Genomic DNA, 20,793 nt, shown 5'->3' on the forward strand with positions numbered 1-20,793 from the left:
TGCATAGAATCAACATTAGGCTGGGTACACGAGACAGGCAAGCTCAACCTTGCCTTTATCATTAAAGTAAAGAAGGGTCATAACCCCTGTCAGATTTTTTTTTTACCTGAGTCCCATTGCAGAAATTTCCCTTCACTTCCTACCCCACAGCCAAACAGGAAGTGAGAGGAAATCCCTGCAAATTAAGGAAATTCCCTGGGGACCTCCCAGGTCAACAGAACCAGTGTCCCCTTTGGAAGATTTCCCCTCTATTAATTTTCTGGGGGCAACCCAAAATTTGGGATTTTTCATTTACTTTCCCATTCAATGGCAATAGTAACAAGACAGATATAGAGGGTGAATCTCCCTAACGGGGGCACAGGCAACAATAAAAACCAGACAAGTGTTCTAATCCCTCTCCACTCTATCCAAAATGAAAAAAAAAAAGAAGCTTTGCCTTTAGTTGCACCCTAATATTGGCCCAAAGTTACTCTACTCCAACAGATTTTTTTTTTCACTCAGTAGATTAAATAGTACAGGAGCCCCTGCCCTTTGTCAGGAGCATGAGTCATTTGTGACAACACTGAAACAAGGTAATATACACCATAAAAAGAGACTATGTCATTGTGAACACATATGGACACCAAACCCATAGTAACCCTATGTCGTTTATGACAAGTAGAATACCAAAGGATACATTTTATCAGACCAACTTGCAACACAATACGTCACAATACCTTTGTACTTTAGATCCCATTTGTAACTACATAACCATATAAAAAGGCAATTATATACAAAGTCCAATAGATCCAAAAATCTGAAAGTAAACAGTAGATACTACCATCAATAATGCCATCCATGTAAGTCAAAGCAACTACATAAAAACATAAAGGTCATGTGTGGATGAAAAGGGGTTAACCTGTTGATCTACCATACCTCTTTTCTCTCAAGGAAGAAAATCCTTAATTCTTTCCATTATTTTTTGGTACGTCATCCAAAATATTAAAACCCAAATCAGTCTTCAAATGCCCGTGCTCAATGAAATGCTTTCATACAAGCAGGGAGACCTGTTTTTGTGTAATGAATATTTATCCTGTGCCACCCTTTTCCCTTTTTTTTTTCGGTTGTTTCCCCTACATATATCAGCTTGCAGAGGCACATTAGGACATTGAATAACAAAGAATGACTGACAAGTATAGTGTTGTTTAATATGACAATTCTATCTTGTTGTTCGATACATTAATAGCTTTAACTTTCAACATTAAGTAACATTGTATACATGTCAGACATGGGCAAGAACCCACTTATATAGGCCTAAAAAAATGAATGTTTAACATCCACAGAACGGAGTATGAAATTCTGAGTTTATAAACTAGTCCCCCAATCTGTGCTTTCTTCCAAACCTGTACAACCTATATACCCTACATATATCCTGTATATATATCCTATATCTGCATGAACCAGAATCTACCATTTTTTTTTTTTTTTACAGAACAAAAACCTTTTTGCTCTGTAGATGTATTGAGATGAAAAGGGGATTGTACCCTTTGTGTTTCTGGTGAATGTTCTAAATGTGTTCTTTCAGCCTCAACCTCCTTTACTGTATTCCCTCTCTTAAAATATATACATCATCTCATCCAATATCCCATCTAATTGTTCTTTATTGCTGATGATCCTTTTAATTCTCAAAAACTGACTCTATACCACAGATCAGAATACATAAGAAAGATGAAAACTTTCAAACCTCAAAAGCTGGCTCTTATATGTGGGTTTCATGTGAATATCAGTGTGTATTTACATCCTTAGTCAATATATACCACTACCATCATGGAAAGGTACTTGTGTCTCATCAACAGCAATACTGAACTTGATAGAGGTACTATGTGAATTTAAAATGTCATCAAATTTATATAGGAATTACATATTCATAGTGTTGCAATGTCACTAATATTGCATCACTTGGTTAAGCAATGTTTCAAAAATCAAAGTGTTTTCAAAATTATCCATGAACACACATGCATGAAACTGAGCAACACTGGATCCCATGGCAACACCATGGAACTGCAGAAAAAAACGATTTTTGTAATATACAATTTGCACACAATTCATTAGGGATCCCGTGTTACCTCCAGGACAGCCCATAGAAACAGTCAATAATTCTATTTTTGGCCCTAATGCAACTTTCTTGGATAAGATAATGACTCTGTTGGTACAAAACACCAGAGCTTACATTAGAGACATCCACAATTTCCTAGTAAAATTGCACCCTTTCTCAGTGGTGACAATGAATTCACTTCTATTAACTAGGGATGTTAGAAGCACCTCCATTGGTCACCAGCAAAGATTTGGGTTAATTTGAAAGTGAGTAACAGCGGAAAATACACTGTAGTACAATTGCTGAGTTGGATTCTTGCCAATGCATTTTTCTAATTCAGCGAGATTTCTAATTTTTTTTTTGCAGTGCTGTGGCATTGCCATGGGATTCAAAAGTGCACTGTCATTCACAAAGGGGCATTTCCAATAATTTTGAGAGCACTTGGGCTTTTTCTGATCGTTTATTTGAAACTGAAGCCTAGCCTAATGGCGGTATATTGATGACATTTTTGTGCTAAGGTAGGGCGACACTGGATCCCTATATGAGCATCATGACGTTTTGTATTTACATGGTACCTCTATCAAATTTAGTTTCACTGTGGATGAGAAACAGATACCTTTCTGTAGCACCCTACAGGTAGGTGCTAGGTAAAGTATATGGGTCTTGGCTGCCTTACAGCAGGGCCATGATTTTCAGTAGGTTGTCATGGTTCCCAGGTGTGTCTGCTGAGAGGGGAGTCTCCCCACTGGCTCTATGAAAGGCTTCTCATTGGGCAGTGGAGGAAACCCAATCAGGGACACATTCAGGCTTGTAACTACCCTGGAAGGCAGATTATGCCACAGAGGATTCTGGGAGTGGGTATAAGTCTGAAGGGGCGCATGACGCGGGGTCTTTGGCGGCAAGCAGAGTCCCAGGAGGGAGGGTACAGCTGTCTCTCCTCCTGTCAGAGGAAGCGGGTGTCCCGGGTGGCAGCCTGGGAATCCAAAGAGAGTGAAGCTGAGCTACAGAGGGATCCGGTGTGCCGAGAACCAGCAGAGAGAGAGAGAGGGGTCCAGTTCCAGGAAAGCCTACAAAGGTCGTGAGTACTGTGGACTGCCCCTGGGTGTCTGCCTAGTGTCAGAGGGGACCACTCCGGAGAAGGTTCTAGGGATCCAGGAGTCAGCTAGTTGTAAAGGGGATACCTAGTGAGAGGACCCTGAAGTATTAGAGGGGGTACCTAGTGAGAGGACCCTGAAGTGTAAAGGGGGCGCCTGCAGTTTGGGCCCTGAAGAGTCAGTGTACAGTGTGGAGTGTACAAGGTTAAGAGTTGCAGCAGCACAAGTATCTCCACAGAGCTACCTCAGCCAGTGCAGGGCTGGAGGGAGCTGTTCAGTGACTTTTGAGCTAAAGCAGTGTCAGGAGTCAATTGTTCTACAGTCCTGGATCTTCTGAATTAAAGTCGAGGTTCCAGCACAGTTTCAGTAACATAGCATTTTTGAGCGTCAGGAAGCGCTGGTTGGCATTCAACTGGCGTCAAGGCAGCGCTGACAGGCATTTTTCTTCAAGTGTCCCAAAGTGCACCTAGTTGAGCAAGAGGAGTATCCCACTCATTCCCTTCTCCCATCCCCTAATTACAATAAAACAAACAAACCAAAGATGCCAGAATGGTCATTGTCTCAGTTCTTACACCTGGGGTCACAACTCAAATGTGTTGGAAGTGTCAGCAGTAGCAATGGCAGACCCAACTTAGGCTCAAGGCCTAGAAATCCTGCTACATTTCTTAGACACAGTGGTATATACAAAGGACAAATACACACTGATATTTTCATCAAAACCACATATAAGAAACAACTTTTGAGGATTGAGAGTTTCCTCCATATGTCTTCCATTTGATGGTATGGAGTCAATTTTTGAAAGTTAAAAGGTTTGTCAGAATTAAAGATCTTTGGATGGGATGATGTTTACATATTCAAGGCAGAAAAAACACATTTAGATGAGGTTGGACAATTACTACAAACACGAAGGGTTAAACTCAGTAGAATTCCCTTCTCATCTCATTACCATCCACATAGCAAAACATTTTTTTCTGTAATTAAAAAAAACACAGGTAGATTCTGGCTCAACCAGATAAAGGAATTACCGGTTGTACCAATGCAGAAAGAAATCACAGCTTGATGGACTGGTTGGTACACTTAAGCCAGCCATGCATGGATTTAAATTCTACTGGTTCAGCAGGAACTGCCCAAATTTTGATTGTACACAAGTTGATCTATCGATCGACTTGTGTATAACCAGGCTGTTGGGTTTTTCAAACGATCAGGTAAGCCGGCTATAGCCAGCAAAGCTGATGAGTATACTGTGCTGGCGCCTGGTTAAAAGGCTACCCACGGCTTAATATAATAGCTCAGTGGAAGTAAATTCCCAATCCCCATCAAATATGTGTAGTATAGCCAGCCTAGAAGTGTAAAACTCCAACTATCAATATTAAACATTTAATTATATAGGCCAGAAACAAGTGGGATACTCCCTGTGTTTGACATGTACAGAATGCTTCTTAATGTTGAAAGGTAAAGTTTTTAAGCATCTCACAATGGGAAAAAATTACTATATAAAACAACGCTATACTTTCAGATCGTCCTTTGTCAATTATGCATTAATATCCCCATGCCAGCTGATATATGGAAGGGAAACAACCGAAAAAGACATCCGAAAAGTAATAGGGAAAAGGGTGGCACAGCATAGACATTTGATACACAAACAGGTCTTCCTGCCTGTTTCAAAGCATTTCACTGAGGAAGGGCATTTGAAGACTGATTTTGGCTTCATGGTTTTAGATGATGAACCCAAAGATAACAGAGAAGGCGATAGGATTCTCTCCTTCGTGAAAAGAGAGGTATGGTGGATCAACAGGTTGATGTCTCTTTTGTCACATTCAGATTTGGTCCTTTATCTGTTTATGTGATTGCTTTGACTTACATTCATGTTCATATACTGTTTATTTGCGAGTTTCCTGATCTATTAGACTTTGTATATGGTTGCCTTCTTAAACAGTATTTTAGTGGGATGAAAACTACAATGAAAATTTACACTTTTGTCACATTGCAAGTTGGACTGATAAAATGTATCCTTCATTATGCCACTAGTCATAATTGAAGTAGGTGTGTGTGTGTTATGTGCAATGTAATGTGTATCAACATGTGTTGAACACCCTCAGTCCCCGTTCACATGCAGGCGACGCTACTTTCAGGGGCGACCACCGAGGTCTCGGTGCGAGCAGCGCGCCGCGACCTCGGAGCGGCCGCCACGGACTTCATAACATTGAAGTCTATGGCGGTCGCCTCCTGGTCGCCCCAAAGAAGCTCCGGACCCTTTTTCTAAGTCGGAGCGACTTGTGTCGCTCCTATTAGAACGGGTCCGCAGCTTCCCTATGGAAGGCGACCTGCGGCGACCTGTGAGGCGACCAGGTCACCTCACAGGTCGCCTTAGTGTGAACGGGGCTTCATTGTGCATGTGTTTGGTATGTCCTTCCAATTTATAATCTGTAAACAACATAAACATTTTTACCTACCCAGTAAGAACAACCACAAAATCCATGACATTCCACCCATTCCGTAGGTACGAGCCTTTATGAAACACAAACCCCAGGGCAATGATCTTGATGCCAGCTTCAAAACAGAAGATGCCAATAAAGTAGGGTTCAGTATCATCCTGTAAAATAAACAGACAAATATAATCATTAGGTGTGTAACAGAACCTATAGTCACCCTTAATGATTGTCTGGGCACACAGCACTCTAAAGCAGTGTTTCTCAACCTTTTTTTGCAGTCAAGGCACCCTTTAAAAATGACGGACAATCACAAGGCTTCCTTTAAGAATTATGAACAATCTTGAGACACCCCATTCTAAAATGTAAAAATGATTATTATTGTTTTACATAATGCAGCAACATCAACACAAGTAGGACACCCAACGTTAGAGGTAATTTATTCTGCCAAAGCAAATACACGTTTGCAAACTGGTACTGACTAGTATTCCAATGTTTCTCCATCACTTATGCTATTGTGAGCCCACTGCTGATGGAGAGGGGTAGGGGAGGGTCAAACAAGGATGCTATGCAGGCGACTGAAATCCTCCTTATCAACTGATGACACCATTGATCGTTAGGACGCCGGCAGCTAGAAGGTTGTAATGGTGCACAATGAAAACCTGTAGCTTTGTGTAACTAAAAGGCAGCCTTCATCCACACGCCAGCATGTATACAATTTTTGGGCAATTTTTAGGCATTTTGCCAAGGCACCCCTAAAGAAACCCTCAAGGCACCCTGGTTGAAAAAAAGCTGCTCTAAAGGGTAAAGTGGTTCTATAGTAAAATTGCAAAACTCCCCACTAGCTGTTCCTTCTCCCTCATTCCTGAAAACTTACCTGCCTCCTACTTTCAGAAGAGGAGGTAAGGGACCATTCTGTTCAATATTGGTAATCAAAACATGTAAGTGGTGAGTATATATATATTTTTTTTTTTTAATCAGAAAAAAATGTACCCTTTAATATCACTCTAAAGTGGAGTTCCAGTCTGGGGGGAAAAAAATTGAAAGTCAGCAGCTACAAATACTTTTATTATAAGGACACTTACCTGTTCAGGGATCCTGCAATGTCAGCACCCCAAGCCGATTCATCCATCAGCTTCGGGTGCAGGTGTCGGCATTGCAAGCCTTCAGGCTTCACAGCCAGTTTCTTACTATGCATGCGTGAGTCATGCTGCGCTTTCTGAATGGTCCCACCGTCTTCTGTGGGACACATAGGTCCCAGAAGGCAGCAGGGGGGAGAAGAAGGAGCCAGACATGATGTAGATCACCATGCGGTGATCTTACCAGGAAGTGGGAGTGGGTACCTGTCAAACCAGGTAACGACTCCCCCACGAAAGGTGCCAAATGTGTCAGCGGAGGGGGTAGGAAGCAAACAAGCAGAGGAGATCCACTTTAAAGAGGGGGTGCATTGCAATGTGGGATGCCGGTTATATGTCCCTGAGATTAAACTTGAGCACATGCCCCCGATTTATCTCTGCTGTGCTATATTCATGAATTAAACACATGGCACTGTTGTATAAAGGGATAAAATTTAGTATTTTCAGGAAGTGCATACTCTGCATTTTTATTCCAGTATTTAAACAGTAATATTTCAAGTGACTTTTACATTTTACATGACTGCTGTACCATATTTTCAATACTGAACACACAAAAGGGTATGTAGAGTCTCCCTCTAGTGGCTGTCTATGTATTGATGCAGCCATTTAGCTTCACTGATAAAAACTGCTGACATACAACCCCAGCCATACAAGAGATGTGAGACAGCCAGTAAAGCTCTACTCGCACAATGGGGTGGATTTGCTAAAGTTAAAAGGCATACAACTCTGAATGCAGTCTTTTTCCAGGAGGAAAGTACAGCTTTACACATGCACATGTTTACAGAAGTAGCGACATAAACCCATGTTAGGCCATTCATTACTATATTTGGCTTTATACAGCAGCTGTGTATCCCAATTTACCTGTGTGCATAAGGCCCTACACTGGCAATACAGCATACAAATTTCAGCCAGCTCCAGAAATTGATCAGTGGGTAGCCCTGTTGTCATCCTCCCACCTGACATTTCTCAATTAAAAAATTGAAGAAGCTGGGCAGAAAATCGTAAGCTAAATAGTGGCAGCATCCAATCAGATGCAGACGCTGTTCAGGTACAAAGTGATATCTGCAGCATAAGATTTGTCAATCCGCACTGTATAGGATGGTTGGATGAATCTGTTAGATTCTGTATTGCCAGCTTAGGACATGGTTTTTGTATAGCAGTACTAAGCAGGAAGCAGAGTCTGAGCATGTAATGAAGAATAAGGCTGCTGTCTTTTCCATAGATAATATGCACTTCCTAAACCATTACCACACCAATAGGATTATTACATGAAGCTGATCACCTTCCTATGTAAATCCAGACTTGTAATTGGCAGTAAATCCTGTAAAATAATCCCTGTACCCTTTCTCCCCCCTCTGTAATGTCTCAGTGATACCCTGAACTCTGCAGCCTCCCTTCCTTCCTCTGCCAGGTCATAATGATGGGGTGTGAGATTGGGCCCTGCTAATGAAAGGATCTGTATCTTGGCCATAGTGATGAGAGCCCTCTTTGAAATTAATGGCACTGATTCACAGGATCTCAGTCGTCTCCTCCCTTCAATTTCTACCGAGTATTTTTAGAATTCTCTCGTGTTCAAAGTAAAGGGTGCAATGCATGGAGCAGTGGATGAGATTTATACAGACTACTCTACTTATAAAAAAGAAAACACTTCTTCCATGTGATTAAGATTTAGATGTGACACTGGGGGGAGGGGTGACAGAGACAGGTATGTGACAGTGGGGAAGAGGAAGGTAATGGAGACGTGTACACCAATCAGCCCAAACATTAAAACCACTAACAGGTAAAGTGAATAACATTTCCATTTCCTGAATAATCATCTCCTTACAATAGCATCTAAAGCTGGTGAGATACAGTATATTAGGCAGCAAGCGAACATGTCGTCCCTGAAGTCCATGTGTTGAAAGCAGAAAAAAATGGACAAGGGTAAGGATTGGAGCGAGTGACAAGGGCCAATTGTGGTGGCTAGACAGCTGGGTCAAAACAACTTCAAAACGGTAATATATATATATATATACACACACACACACATACACACACCTTTGATTAACCAAAAGTATTGGCACAAGTTGGGAGCATGAAATTGTCCAAAATATCTTGGTATGCTGACGCCTTAAGAGTTAACTTCACTAGAACCAAGGGCCCAAGCCCAACCCCTGAAAAACAACCCCACACCATAATCCCCTTCCACCAAATGATTTGGACCAGTGCACAAAGCAAGGTCCATAAAGACAAGGATGAGCAAGTATGGGGTGGAGGAACTTGAATGGCCTGCACACAGTGCTGACCTCAACCCGATAACACCTTTGGGATGAATTCGAGCGGAGACTGCGAGCCAAGCCTTCTCATCCAACATCAGTGCCGGACCTCACAAATGTGCTTCTTGAAGAATGGTCAAACATTCCCATAGACACTCCTAAACCTCGTGGACAGCCTTCCCAGAAGAGTTGAAGCTGTTATAGCTGTAAAGGGTGGTTCAACTCAATATTGAACCCTACGGACTAAGACTGGAATGCCATTAAAGTTCATGTGCGTGTAAAGGCAGGTGTCCCAATACTTTTGATAATATAGTGTATGTATGTATATATATATATATATATATATATATACACACACACACATTATAAGAACCTGTTTTTTCTTTTTTTTATAAGTGATCATATACCCTTTGTTCTCAGCTACATAAAGGGCTGGGGTGAAGGTGAGGGTGAAGAAGCATCAATACACTGATCTTCTCAGTGAATGGTGTTGTGTCGGCACAAGTCTTGGGCATTGGAGGACAGGCAGGCTGTTCTCCCAGCACAGCAAGAAAACCGACCACCCTGGCATGGAAGTGCTCTCATTCCCAGCATGGTCAGTTATATATAGGAAAGTGGGGGACTGGCAGGATCACCAGGTATTTCACACAAAGGAGGCAATGCAGAGAGAGCAAGATACTTTTAAACTCAAGTACATGGCACATCCGGGACATATCAGGAATAAGAAATGTTGGGGTAACACATTCGTTAAAGGTTCTGTTATTGACAGCTTGGTGCCAGATACCATAGCATACCTTCAGAAGTCTACTCGGGGTTATGGTGGGTGGTCATAATATTATGGCTGATTGGTGTATATAACAATGGAGGAGGTGACTGAAACAGAATGTATATGATCTGCATACTACTTCCAGGTCAGTGACTCAATAAGAATTGAAGCCACTGAATCAGTATGACAGTTCATTATCCCTTACAGAAAATTGTCAACAATGGGCACCCTCCAACTCTCCCATGACAGGGCTACTTGAAGAATGAATGAATGATTCTGATGTTTCCCCCAGGATTGCAGACAGGAATACCCCCATAGGAGAATGAAATTAGCTCCAGCGTCCTGCCAGCCAGGCTTCGCTGCCATCCTGAGTATGTACAGCATACAGTATAACACACGGTGTGCGGAGCTGGCTTACAGGGTGTGTCTGTGACAGCACATCACATAGCACAGCACATAGGACAGCACATAGGACAGCAGCACATAGCACAGCGCAGCACATACCGCACACAGCACAGCACATAGCACAGCACATAGTACAGCAGCACACAGTACAGCACACAGGACAGCACATATGGTACAGCACATGGCACAGCACATAGTACAGCACATATGGTACAGCACATGGTACAGCACATGGCACAGCACATGGCACAGCACATGGTACAGCACATAGCACAGCACATAGGACAGCAGCACATAGCACAGCGCAGCACATACCGCCCACAGCACAGCACATGGTACAGCACACAGGACAGCACATAGGACAGCACATATGGTACAGCACATGGTACAGCACACAGTACAGCACACAGGACAGCACATATGGTACAGCACATGGCAGAGCACACAGTACAGCACATAGCACAGCACATAGTACAGCACATGGCACAGCACATGGCACAGCACATAGTACAGCACATAGCACAGTACATAGCACAGCACATAGTACAGCACATGGCACAGCACATAGTACAGCACATGGCACAGCACATAGTACAGCACATAGTACAGCACACAGTGCAGCACATAGCACAGCACATAGTATAACACAGCACATGGCACAGCACATAGTACAGCACATAGTACAACACAAAGTACAGCACATAGCGCAGCACATGGCACAGCACATGGCACGGCACATAGTACAGCACATAGTACAGCACACAGTGCAGCACATAGCACAGCACATAGTATAACACAGCACATGGCACAACACATAGCACAGCACACGGCACAGCACATGGCAAAGCACATAGTACAGCACATAGCCCAGTACATAGTACATAGCACAGCACATAGAACAGCACATAGTACAGCACATAGCACAGCACATAGTACAGCACATAGAACAGCACATAGTACAGCACATAGTACAGCACATAGCACAGCACATAGCACAGCACATAGAACAGCACATAGGACAGCACATAGAACAGCACATAGGACAGCACATAGGACAGCACATAGTGCAGCACATAGCACAGCACATAGTACAGCACATGGCACAGCACATAGTGCAGCACATAGCACAGCCCATAGTACAGCCCATAGTACAGCACATGGCACAGCACATAGTGCAGCACATAGAACAGCACATAGTACAGCACATAGCACAGCACATAGAACAGCACATAGTACAGCACATAGTACAGCACATAGTACAGCACATAGTACAGCACATAGTGCAGCACATAGCACAGCCCATAGCACAGCCCATAGTACAGCACATGGCACAGCACATAGAACAGCACATAGAACAGCACATAGTACAGCACATAGTACAGCACATAGCACAGCACATAGTACAGCACATGGCACAGCACATAGTGCAGCACATAGCACAGCCCATAGCACAGCCCATAGTACAGCACATGGCACAGCACATAGAACAGCACATAGAACAGCACATAGTACAGCACATAGCACAGCACATAGCACAGCACATAGGACAGCACATAGGACAGCACATAGCACAGCCCATAGTACAGCACACAGCACAGCACATGGCACAGCACATAGTACAGCATATAGTAAAGCACACAGCACAGCACATAGCACAGCACATAGCACAGAACATATTAATGTTGTCCTTCCAGAGTTTACAGAGAACAACCAAGTGAAATATTTCCAGAGCAATTCACTCCGGAAATAAATCTGGGAGCATTAGAGGATCAATAATAGCAATTGATTATATTTATATGTTTCTCCTTAAAAATTCTCTTCTTGATCAAACAGTCCCTCTCCATGGGGGGGTATGCATTTAGTTGCAGCCGAACCTTAAAGCTGAACTATTTACTAAAGGCAAATCCACTGTGCACTGCAAGTGCACTTTCAAGTGTTGTCACTGTAGATCTGAGGGGGACATGCAAGGAAAATAAAAAACAGCATTTTTGCTTGCACATGATTGGATGATAATAATCAGCAGAGCTTCCCCTCATTTCAGATCTTCCCCTCAGATCTATAGCGACTGCACTTCTAATGACACTTGTAGTAAACAGTGGATGTATCTTTAGTAAATCAACCCCTTAGTCCGTAGGGTTCAATATTGTGTTGGCCCACCCTTTGCAGCTATAACAGCTTCAACTCTTCTGGGAAGGCTGTCTACAAGGTTTAGGAGTGTGTCTATGGGAATGTTTGACCATTCTTCCAAGAACGCATTTGCAGGGAGGGCCAACTCAATATTTAACCCTATGGACTAAGACTGGGATGCCATTAAAGTTCATGTGCAGGAGTCACAATAGTTACATTGTTCCAAGGTCCCTTTCACACATCGTCTGTTTTTCATCCATCCGTCGACGGATAAAAAAACGGACATCAATGCATTCCTATGGAAAAACGTGTGTAAATGGACGCCCATTCATTTACATCCGTTTTCATCCGCTTCCGCCCAACATCCGTTTTTTTTTGAACAGATGAAAGCCTTATTTTTCATCCGTTAAAAAAACGGATCAGATCAAAAACTGATGACAACGGATGAAAAACTAAAGACAACAGATGAAAAACTGATGTGAAACTGAATTTGACTGAACTGACGAAAGGGGCTAAAGGAAGCTACTAATCTCTAACTTCAGTGACCCCTGATCCTGTTCACAGTGTTTTATGCCCCAGACCACATACAAGTTCTGTGATAGTGAAGATTAACCTATTCAGATTTCACTGCCAACAGCTTGTCAGGCCGCCTCACACGTAGCCACAGTGCGACGCGGGGCGCCTACTTACATTATTACATAGTCAGGTTGAAAAAAGACACAAGTCCATCTGGCTCAACCAATAAAATACTTCTCCCAGCTTACGCAGATTCCAAGGCACATGCAATTCTCTGCCCCGAATCTGTACTCCCCTGGGCAAGGATACTGGCCGGGGACTGTACCTTTCTACCCTCATGACTGAGCCTGTTCACCCCCCTTACTGCCAGGGGTAATCACATGCTGAGCCCACATTTACTTTCAGGGGTGCTACAGCCAGATCTGGACAGATAATGCTTTCTCAACACTCCCCATGTATTGGCTGTAAATAACATTTCTTGCTTAAAAATTCACATCAAGGCTGGATCTAGCTGATAACTTTACTTTAAGAAGTAACATAATAGCCCATATATCGACAATCAATTAAGTTATCCAAATATTGGCAGCCATAGCATCAAGCTGCTGCATGCTTGGCGATGTTATTGTCTCGGGCTCAAGATAAAATTATTCTGCCAACTCCTCTTTCCATCTCCTCCCTCATTAACCCTTCTCCTGGAGGGGAGTACCAAGGAAAGAACCAAGTCCTCTATGCTTTCTCTTTAGTTCAGTCTCCAGAGGTCCAAAAGGGGAGACCCCCCCCCCCCCACCCCTGCAGCCACTCCCCCCAGATGAGGGAGAGCAGGAGCACTATAGCAGGCTCGCCGTCTTCTCTAGCTCTCCAAGTGTCCCCCCACCGGGGCCCTACCCTCACCCACCTACAGAATCTCACAAAAGTGAGTATACCCCTCACATTTTTGTAAATATTTTATGATATCTTTTTATGTGACAACACTGATGAAATGACACTTTGCTACAATGTAAAGTAGTGAGTGTACAGCTTGTATAACAGTGTAAATTTGCTGTCCCCTCAAAATAACTCAACACACAGCCATTAATGTCTAAACTGCTGGCAACAAAAGTGAGTACACCCCTAAGTGAAATGTCCAAACTGGGCCCAAAAATGTCAATATTTTGTGTGGCCACCATTATTTTCCAGCACTGCCTTAATCCTCTTGGGCATGGAGTTCACCAGAGCTTCACAGGTTGCCACTGGAGTCCTCTTCCACTCCTCCATGACGACATCACAGAGCTGGTCGATGTTAGAGACCTTGCGCTCCTCCACTTTCTCTTTGAGGATGCCCCACAGATGCTCAACAGGGTTTAGGTCTGGAGACATACTTGGCCAGTCCATCAGCTTTACCCTCAGCATTTTAGCAAGGCAGTGGTCATCTTGGAGATGTGTTTGGGGTAGTTATCATGTTGGAATACTGCCCTGCAGCCCATTCTCCGAAGGGATGGGATCATGCTCTGCTTCAGTATGTCACAGTACATGTTGGCATTCATGGTTCCCTCAATGAACTGTATCTCCCCAGTGCCAGCAGCACTCATGCAGCCCCAGACCATGACACTCCCACCACTATGCTTAACTGTAGGCAAGACACACTTGTCTTTGTACTCCTCACCTGGTTGCCGCCACAAACGCTTGACACCATCTTAACCAAATACGTTTATCTTGGTCTCATCAGACCACAGGACATGGTTCCAGTAATCCATGTCCTTAGTCTGCTTGTCTTCAGCAAACTGCGGGCTTTCTAGTGCATCATCTTTAGCAGAGGCTTCCTTCTGGGACTAAAGCCATGCAGACCAATTTGATGCAGTGTGCGGCGTATGGTCTGAGCACTGACAGGCTGACCTCCCACCCCTTCAACCTCTGCAGCAAAGCTTGCAGCACTCATACCTCTATTTCCCAAAGACAACCTCTGAATATGACACTGTGCACTCAACTTCTTTGGTCGACCATGGCGAAGCCTGTTCTGAAGTGAACCTGTCCTCTTAAACCGCTGTATGGACTTGGCCACCTTGCTGCATTTTAATTTCAGGGTTTTGGCAATCTTCTTAAAGCCTAGGCCATCTTAATGTAGAGCAACAATTATTTTTTTTAAATTCTCAGAGATTTCTTTGCCATGAGATGCCATGTTGAACTTTCAGTGAGCAGTATGAGAGAGTGAGAGCGATAACATCAAATTTAACACACCTGCTCCCAATTCACACCTGAGACCTTGTAACACTAACGAGTCACATGACACTGGGGGGGAAAATGGCTAATTGGGCCCAATTTGGACAGTTTCACTTAGGGATGTACTCACTTTTGTTGCCAGCGGATTAGACATTAATGGCTGTGTGATGAGTTATTTTGAGGGGACAGCAAATTTACACTGTTATACAAGCTGAACACTCACTACTATACATTGTAGCAAAGTTTAATTTCTTCAGTGTTGTCACATGAAAAGATATAATAAAATATTTACAAAAATAGGAGGGGTGTACTCACTTTTTGTGAGATTCTGTATATAATGACTCCTAGAATCCTCCATTTAGGAGGAGCAAACCTTAAAGATGACCTACCGCCATCCCTACCTGCCTTCATGCTAATACATTTGTAGTCCGAATGTGTCAGCTTTCATCTGAAGATTCTCAAGTGAGCATATTGCTAAACTAATCAGGGAATTAAATGCCTCCTCCCAATAACCAGTAAAAAAAAAAAAAAATCTCGCACAGCTCCCCTGTGTCAGTGAGCAACGACTGTGGCTGGTGGGAGGGAACACCGAAAACTGATATAGCACTGGAAGATAGTGGGTGCTGTTCCTTCTACTTTAAAGTAGAACCCCATCCAATTTTGTTTTCTCTAGATTCGGTTACAGAACCCTTCTTTGTATCTCTATCTTGGGGATTCATTTTTTTTTCTCTCCAAATGAGTTATCAGCAAGACAAAAAGTTAATGGAAATCATTTTTTTTTCATGTATAGTATAGAAAAATCTACCAATGGAGACACTTGTTTCTAGCAATAACTGTCAAAGGCATGATTTTCACTAACATTGGGATTATTTCCTTTTGCTTACTGTTATGTTTCGGGGACAGTCAGCTGTGGGAAGTTTTCTTGTAGGGATATACATAGCAATATATAAACCTGAGAGAGGTTCTACATCTTCCCACATTTACCCAAAACTAGGTAAAATGTTTAAAATTGAGTTCTACTCTATTTATCTATTACGGTAAGTGCTATAGGGTCAAGAAGCACGTCCCAACAATGATTTCAATGGGCTGCCCTACATGTGAAAAAACACACTAAAGGGGTGAATAACCCTTTTAAAAAATTTTGTTGCACCAAAAGGCATGGTACTTTGTTGTGATGCATTCTGGCACGCAAACATATTGCTAGATTTGTGGGAGCACCATCTATTAATGGGGCTGCCACATGTCTGCGAAAGGGATACGCGTTTTCGTTGCAGGAATGCACATGACTATGCGCGTGCTCCTGCAATGCACAATTGTGAACGTAGCCAACATCAAGATTTACTCAATAAAATTATAATGAGGGAAACAATGTTTGCAGTTGCTATTGTTTCTAATTCTATCTCTGACACTGCTCTTTGTCTGTAATGTCTCTGGAGGAGCTACAAGCCAATGTCAGCCCCCCAGTGTCCCCCTAGATTTAATCAGTTACATATAACCCAACTGAACTGAGGATTACAAGAGCAATCTTCTCCTTTCATAAATCAACAGCCAATAGGATATATGTGACACTATATTGATCACTTAATTGATATCATATGGGGTATTTGTTGACGTTATCTCTTCCCAGCTGTGGACACAATGAAATCAATGAGTCTCGCGGACTGTGCAAGTCCTTACAATTACACAGCTCACATCACTGCCCCCTCTGCTCTCTGTGTACATTATGTTTAGAAGTCAGCGCTCCCAGGTAAGTGACTGCAGTTTGACTGCTGACAACACATACCGGTAACTCTTTTAAAATCAATATTTAAAAAAAAAAACTTTGGTGAGAGTCTGGGGCCATCACAGTCTACCTTACTTCCCAATAACAAGGCAACATATTTATTGACTTGATAAAAATGACATTATTAGGACCTCATATTCATGAGGATGTAGCATATTTATGGGAATATATCTAATCACTAGAGATCAAATACATCACTGAGACTTCATATTCATGAGAACACAGCCTATCCAACCACTAGAGACCAGTGACATCACTAACATTTCATATTAATGAGGACACAGCCTATCCAACCACTAGAGACCAGTGACATCACTAACATTTCATATTAATGAGGACACAGACTATCCAACCACTATAGACCAGTGACATCACTGGCATTTCATATTAATGAGGACACAGCCTATCCAACCACTAGAGACCAGTGACATCACTGACATTTCATATTAATGAGGACAGAGGCCTATCCAACCACTATAGACCACTGACATCACTGACATTTCATATTAATGAGGACACAGTCTATCCAAACACTAGAGACCAATGACATCACTAACATTTCATATTAATGAGGACACAGCCTATCCAAACACTAGAGACCAGTGACATCACCGACATTTCATATTAATGAGGACACAGCCTATCCAACCACTAGAGACCAGTGACATCACTGACATTTCATATTAATGAGGACAGAGGCCTATCCAACCACTATAGACCAGTGACATCATTTACATTTCATATTAATGAGGACAAAGACTATTCAAACACTAGAGACCAGTGACATCACTGGCATTTCATATTAATGAGGACACAGCCTATCCAACCACTAGAGACCAGTGACATCACTGGCATTTCATATTAATGAGGACACAGCCTATCCAAACACTAGAGACCAGTGACATCACTGGCATTTCATATTAATGAGGACACAGCCTATCCAACCACTAGAGACCAGTGACATCACTGACATTTCATATTAATGAGGACACAGCCTATCCAACCACTAGAGACCAGTGACATCACTGACATTTCATATTAATGAGGACAGAGGCCTATCCAACCACTATAGACCACTGACATCACTGACATTTCATATTAATGAGGACAAAGACTATTCAAACACTAGAGACCAGTGACATCACTGGCATTTCATATTAATGAGGACACAGCCTATCCAACCACTAGAGACCAGTGACATCACTGACATTTCATATTAATGAGGACAGAGGCCTATCCAACCACTATAGACCACTGACATCACTGACATTTCATATTAATGAGGACAGAGGCCTATCCAACCACTATAGACCAGTGACATCATTTACATTTCATATTAATGAGGACAAAGACTATTCAAACACTAGAGACCAGTGACATCACTGGCATTTCATATTAATGAGGACACAGCCTATCCAACCACTAGAGACCAGTGACATCACTGGCATTTCATATTAATGAGGACACAGCCTATCCAAACACTAGAGACCAGTGACATCACTGACATTTCATATTAATGAGGACACAGCCTATCCAACCACTAGAGACCAGTGACATCACTGACATTTCATATTAATGAGGACACAGCCTATCCAACCACTAGAGACCAGTGACATCACTGACATTTCATATTAATGAGGACAGAGGCCTATCCAACCACTATAGACCACTGACATCACTGACATTTCATATTAATGAGGACAAAGACTATTCAAACACTAGAGACCAGTGACATCACTGGCATTTCATATTAATGAGGACACAGCCTATCCAACCACTAGAGACCAGTGACATCACTGACATTTCATATTAATGAGGACAGAGGCCTATCCAACCACTATAGACCACTGACATCACTGACATTTCATATTAATGAGGACAGAGGCCTATCCAACCACTATAGACCAGTGACATCATTTACATTTCATATTAATGAGGACAAAGACTATTCAAACACTAGAGACCAGTGACATCACTGGCATTTCATATTAATGAGGACACAGCCTATCCAACCACTAGAGACCAGTGACATCACTGGCATTTCATATTAATGAGGACACAGCCTATCCAAACACTAGAGACCAGTGACATCACTGACATTTCATATTAATGAGGACACAGCCTATCCAACCACTAGAGACCAGTGACATCACTGACATTTCATATTAATGAGGACACAGCCTATCCAACCACTAGAGACCAGTGACATCACTGACATTTCATATTAATGAGGACAGAGGCCTATCCAACCACTATAGACCACTGACATCACTGACATTTCATATTAATGAGGACAAAGACTATTCAAACACTAGAGACCAGTGACATCACTGGCATTTCATATTAATGAGGACACAGCCTATCCAACCACTAGAGACCAGTGACATCACTGACATTTCATATTAATGAGGACAGAGGCCTATCCAACCACTATAGACCACTGACATCACTGACATTTCATATTAATGAGGACAAAGACTATTCAAACACTAGAGACCAGTGACATCACTGGCATTTCATATTAATGAGGACACAGCCTATCCAACCACTAGAGACCAGTGACATCACTGGCATTTCATATTAATGAGGACACAGCCTATCCAACCACTAGAGACCAGTGACATCACTGGCATTTCATATTAATGAGGACACAGCCTATCCAAACACTAGAGACCAGTGACATCACTGGCATTTCATATTAATGAGGACACAGCCTATCCAACCACTAGAGACCAGTGACATCACTGACATTTCATATTAATGAGGACACAGCCTATCCAACCACTAGAGACCAGTGACATCACTGACATTTCATATTAATGAGGACAGAGGCCTATCCAACCACTATAGACCACTGACATCACTGACATTTCATATTAATGAGGACAAAGACTATTCAAACACTAGAGACCAGTGACATCACTGGCATTTCATATTAATGAGGACACAGCCTATCCAACCACTAGAGACCAGTGACATCACTGACATTTCATATTAATGAGGACAGAGGCCTATCCAACCACTATAGACCACTGACATCACTGACATTTCATATTAATGAGGACACAGACTATCCAAACACTAGAGACCAGTGACATCACTGACATTTCATATTAATGAGGACACAGCCTATCCAACCACTAGAGACCAGTGACATCACTGACATTTCATATTAATGAGGACACAGCCTATCCAACCACTAGAGACCAGTGACATCACTGACATTTCATATTAATGAGGACAGAGGCCTATCCAACCACTATAGACCACTGACATCACTAACATTTCATATTAATGAGGACACAGACTATCCAAACACTAGAGACCAGCGACATCACTGACATTTCATATTAATGAGGACAGAGGCCTATCCAACCACTATAGATCACTGACATCACTGACATTTCATATTAATGAGGAAAGAGGCCTATCCAACCACTATAGACCACTGACATCACTGACATTTCATATTAATGAGGACACAGTCTATCCAAACACTAGAGACCAGTGACATCACTGACATTTCATATTAATGAGGACACAGCCTATCCAAACACTAGAGACCAGTGACATCACTGACATTTCATATTAATGAGGACAGAGGCCTATCCAACCACTATAGACCACTGACATCACTGACATTTCATATTAATGAGGAAAGAGGCCTATCCAACCACTATAGACCACTGACATCACTGACATTTCATATTAATGAGGACACAGTCTATCCAAACACTAGAGACCAGTGACATCACTGACATTTCATATTAATGAGGACACAGCCTATCCAACCACTAGAGACCGGTGACATCACTGACATTTCATATTAATAAGGACACAGCCTATCCAACCACTAGAGACCAGTGACATCACTGACATTTCATATTAATGAGGACAGAGGCCTATCCAACCACTATAGACCAGTGACATCATTGACATTTCATATTAATGAGGACAAAGACTATTCAAACACTAGAGACCAGTGACATCACTGGCATTTCATATTAATGAG

General features: G+C 42.4%; 1 protein-coding gene across 1 annotated transcript in view; it reads right to left on the bottom strand.

Moving 5' to 3' along the window:
- Positions 1-20,793, bottom strand: part of CACNA1B (calcium voltage-gated channel subunit alpha1 B) — a 450,568-nt gene that overhangs the window by 389,211 nt on the left and 40,564 nt on the right. Inside the window, exon 3 of the mRNA XM_082263407.1 lies at positions 5,622-5,761. Within this exon, the coding sequence (XP_082119533.1) occupies positions 5,622-5,761 (140 nt within the window). The remainder of the gene's footprint in view (positions 1-5,621; positions 5,762-20,793) is intronic.

This window comes from Pelophylax lessonae (assembly GCF_965119305.1).
Source record: "Pelophylax lessonae genome assembly, chromosome: 7".
NCBI lineage: Eukaryota > Metazoa > Chordata > Amphibia > Anura > Ranidae > Pelophylax > Pelophylax lessonae.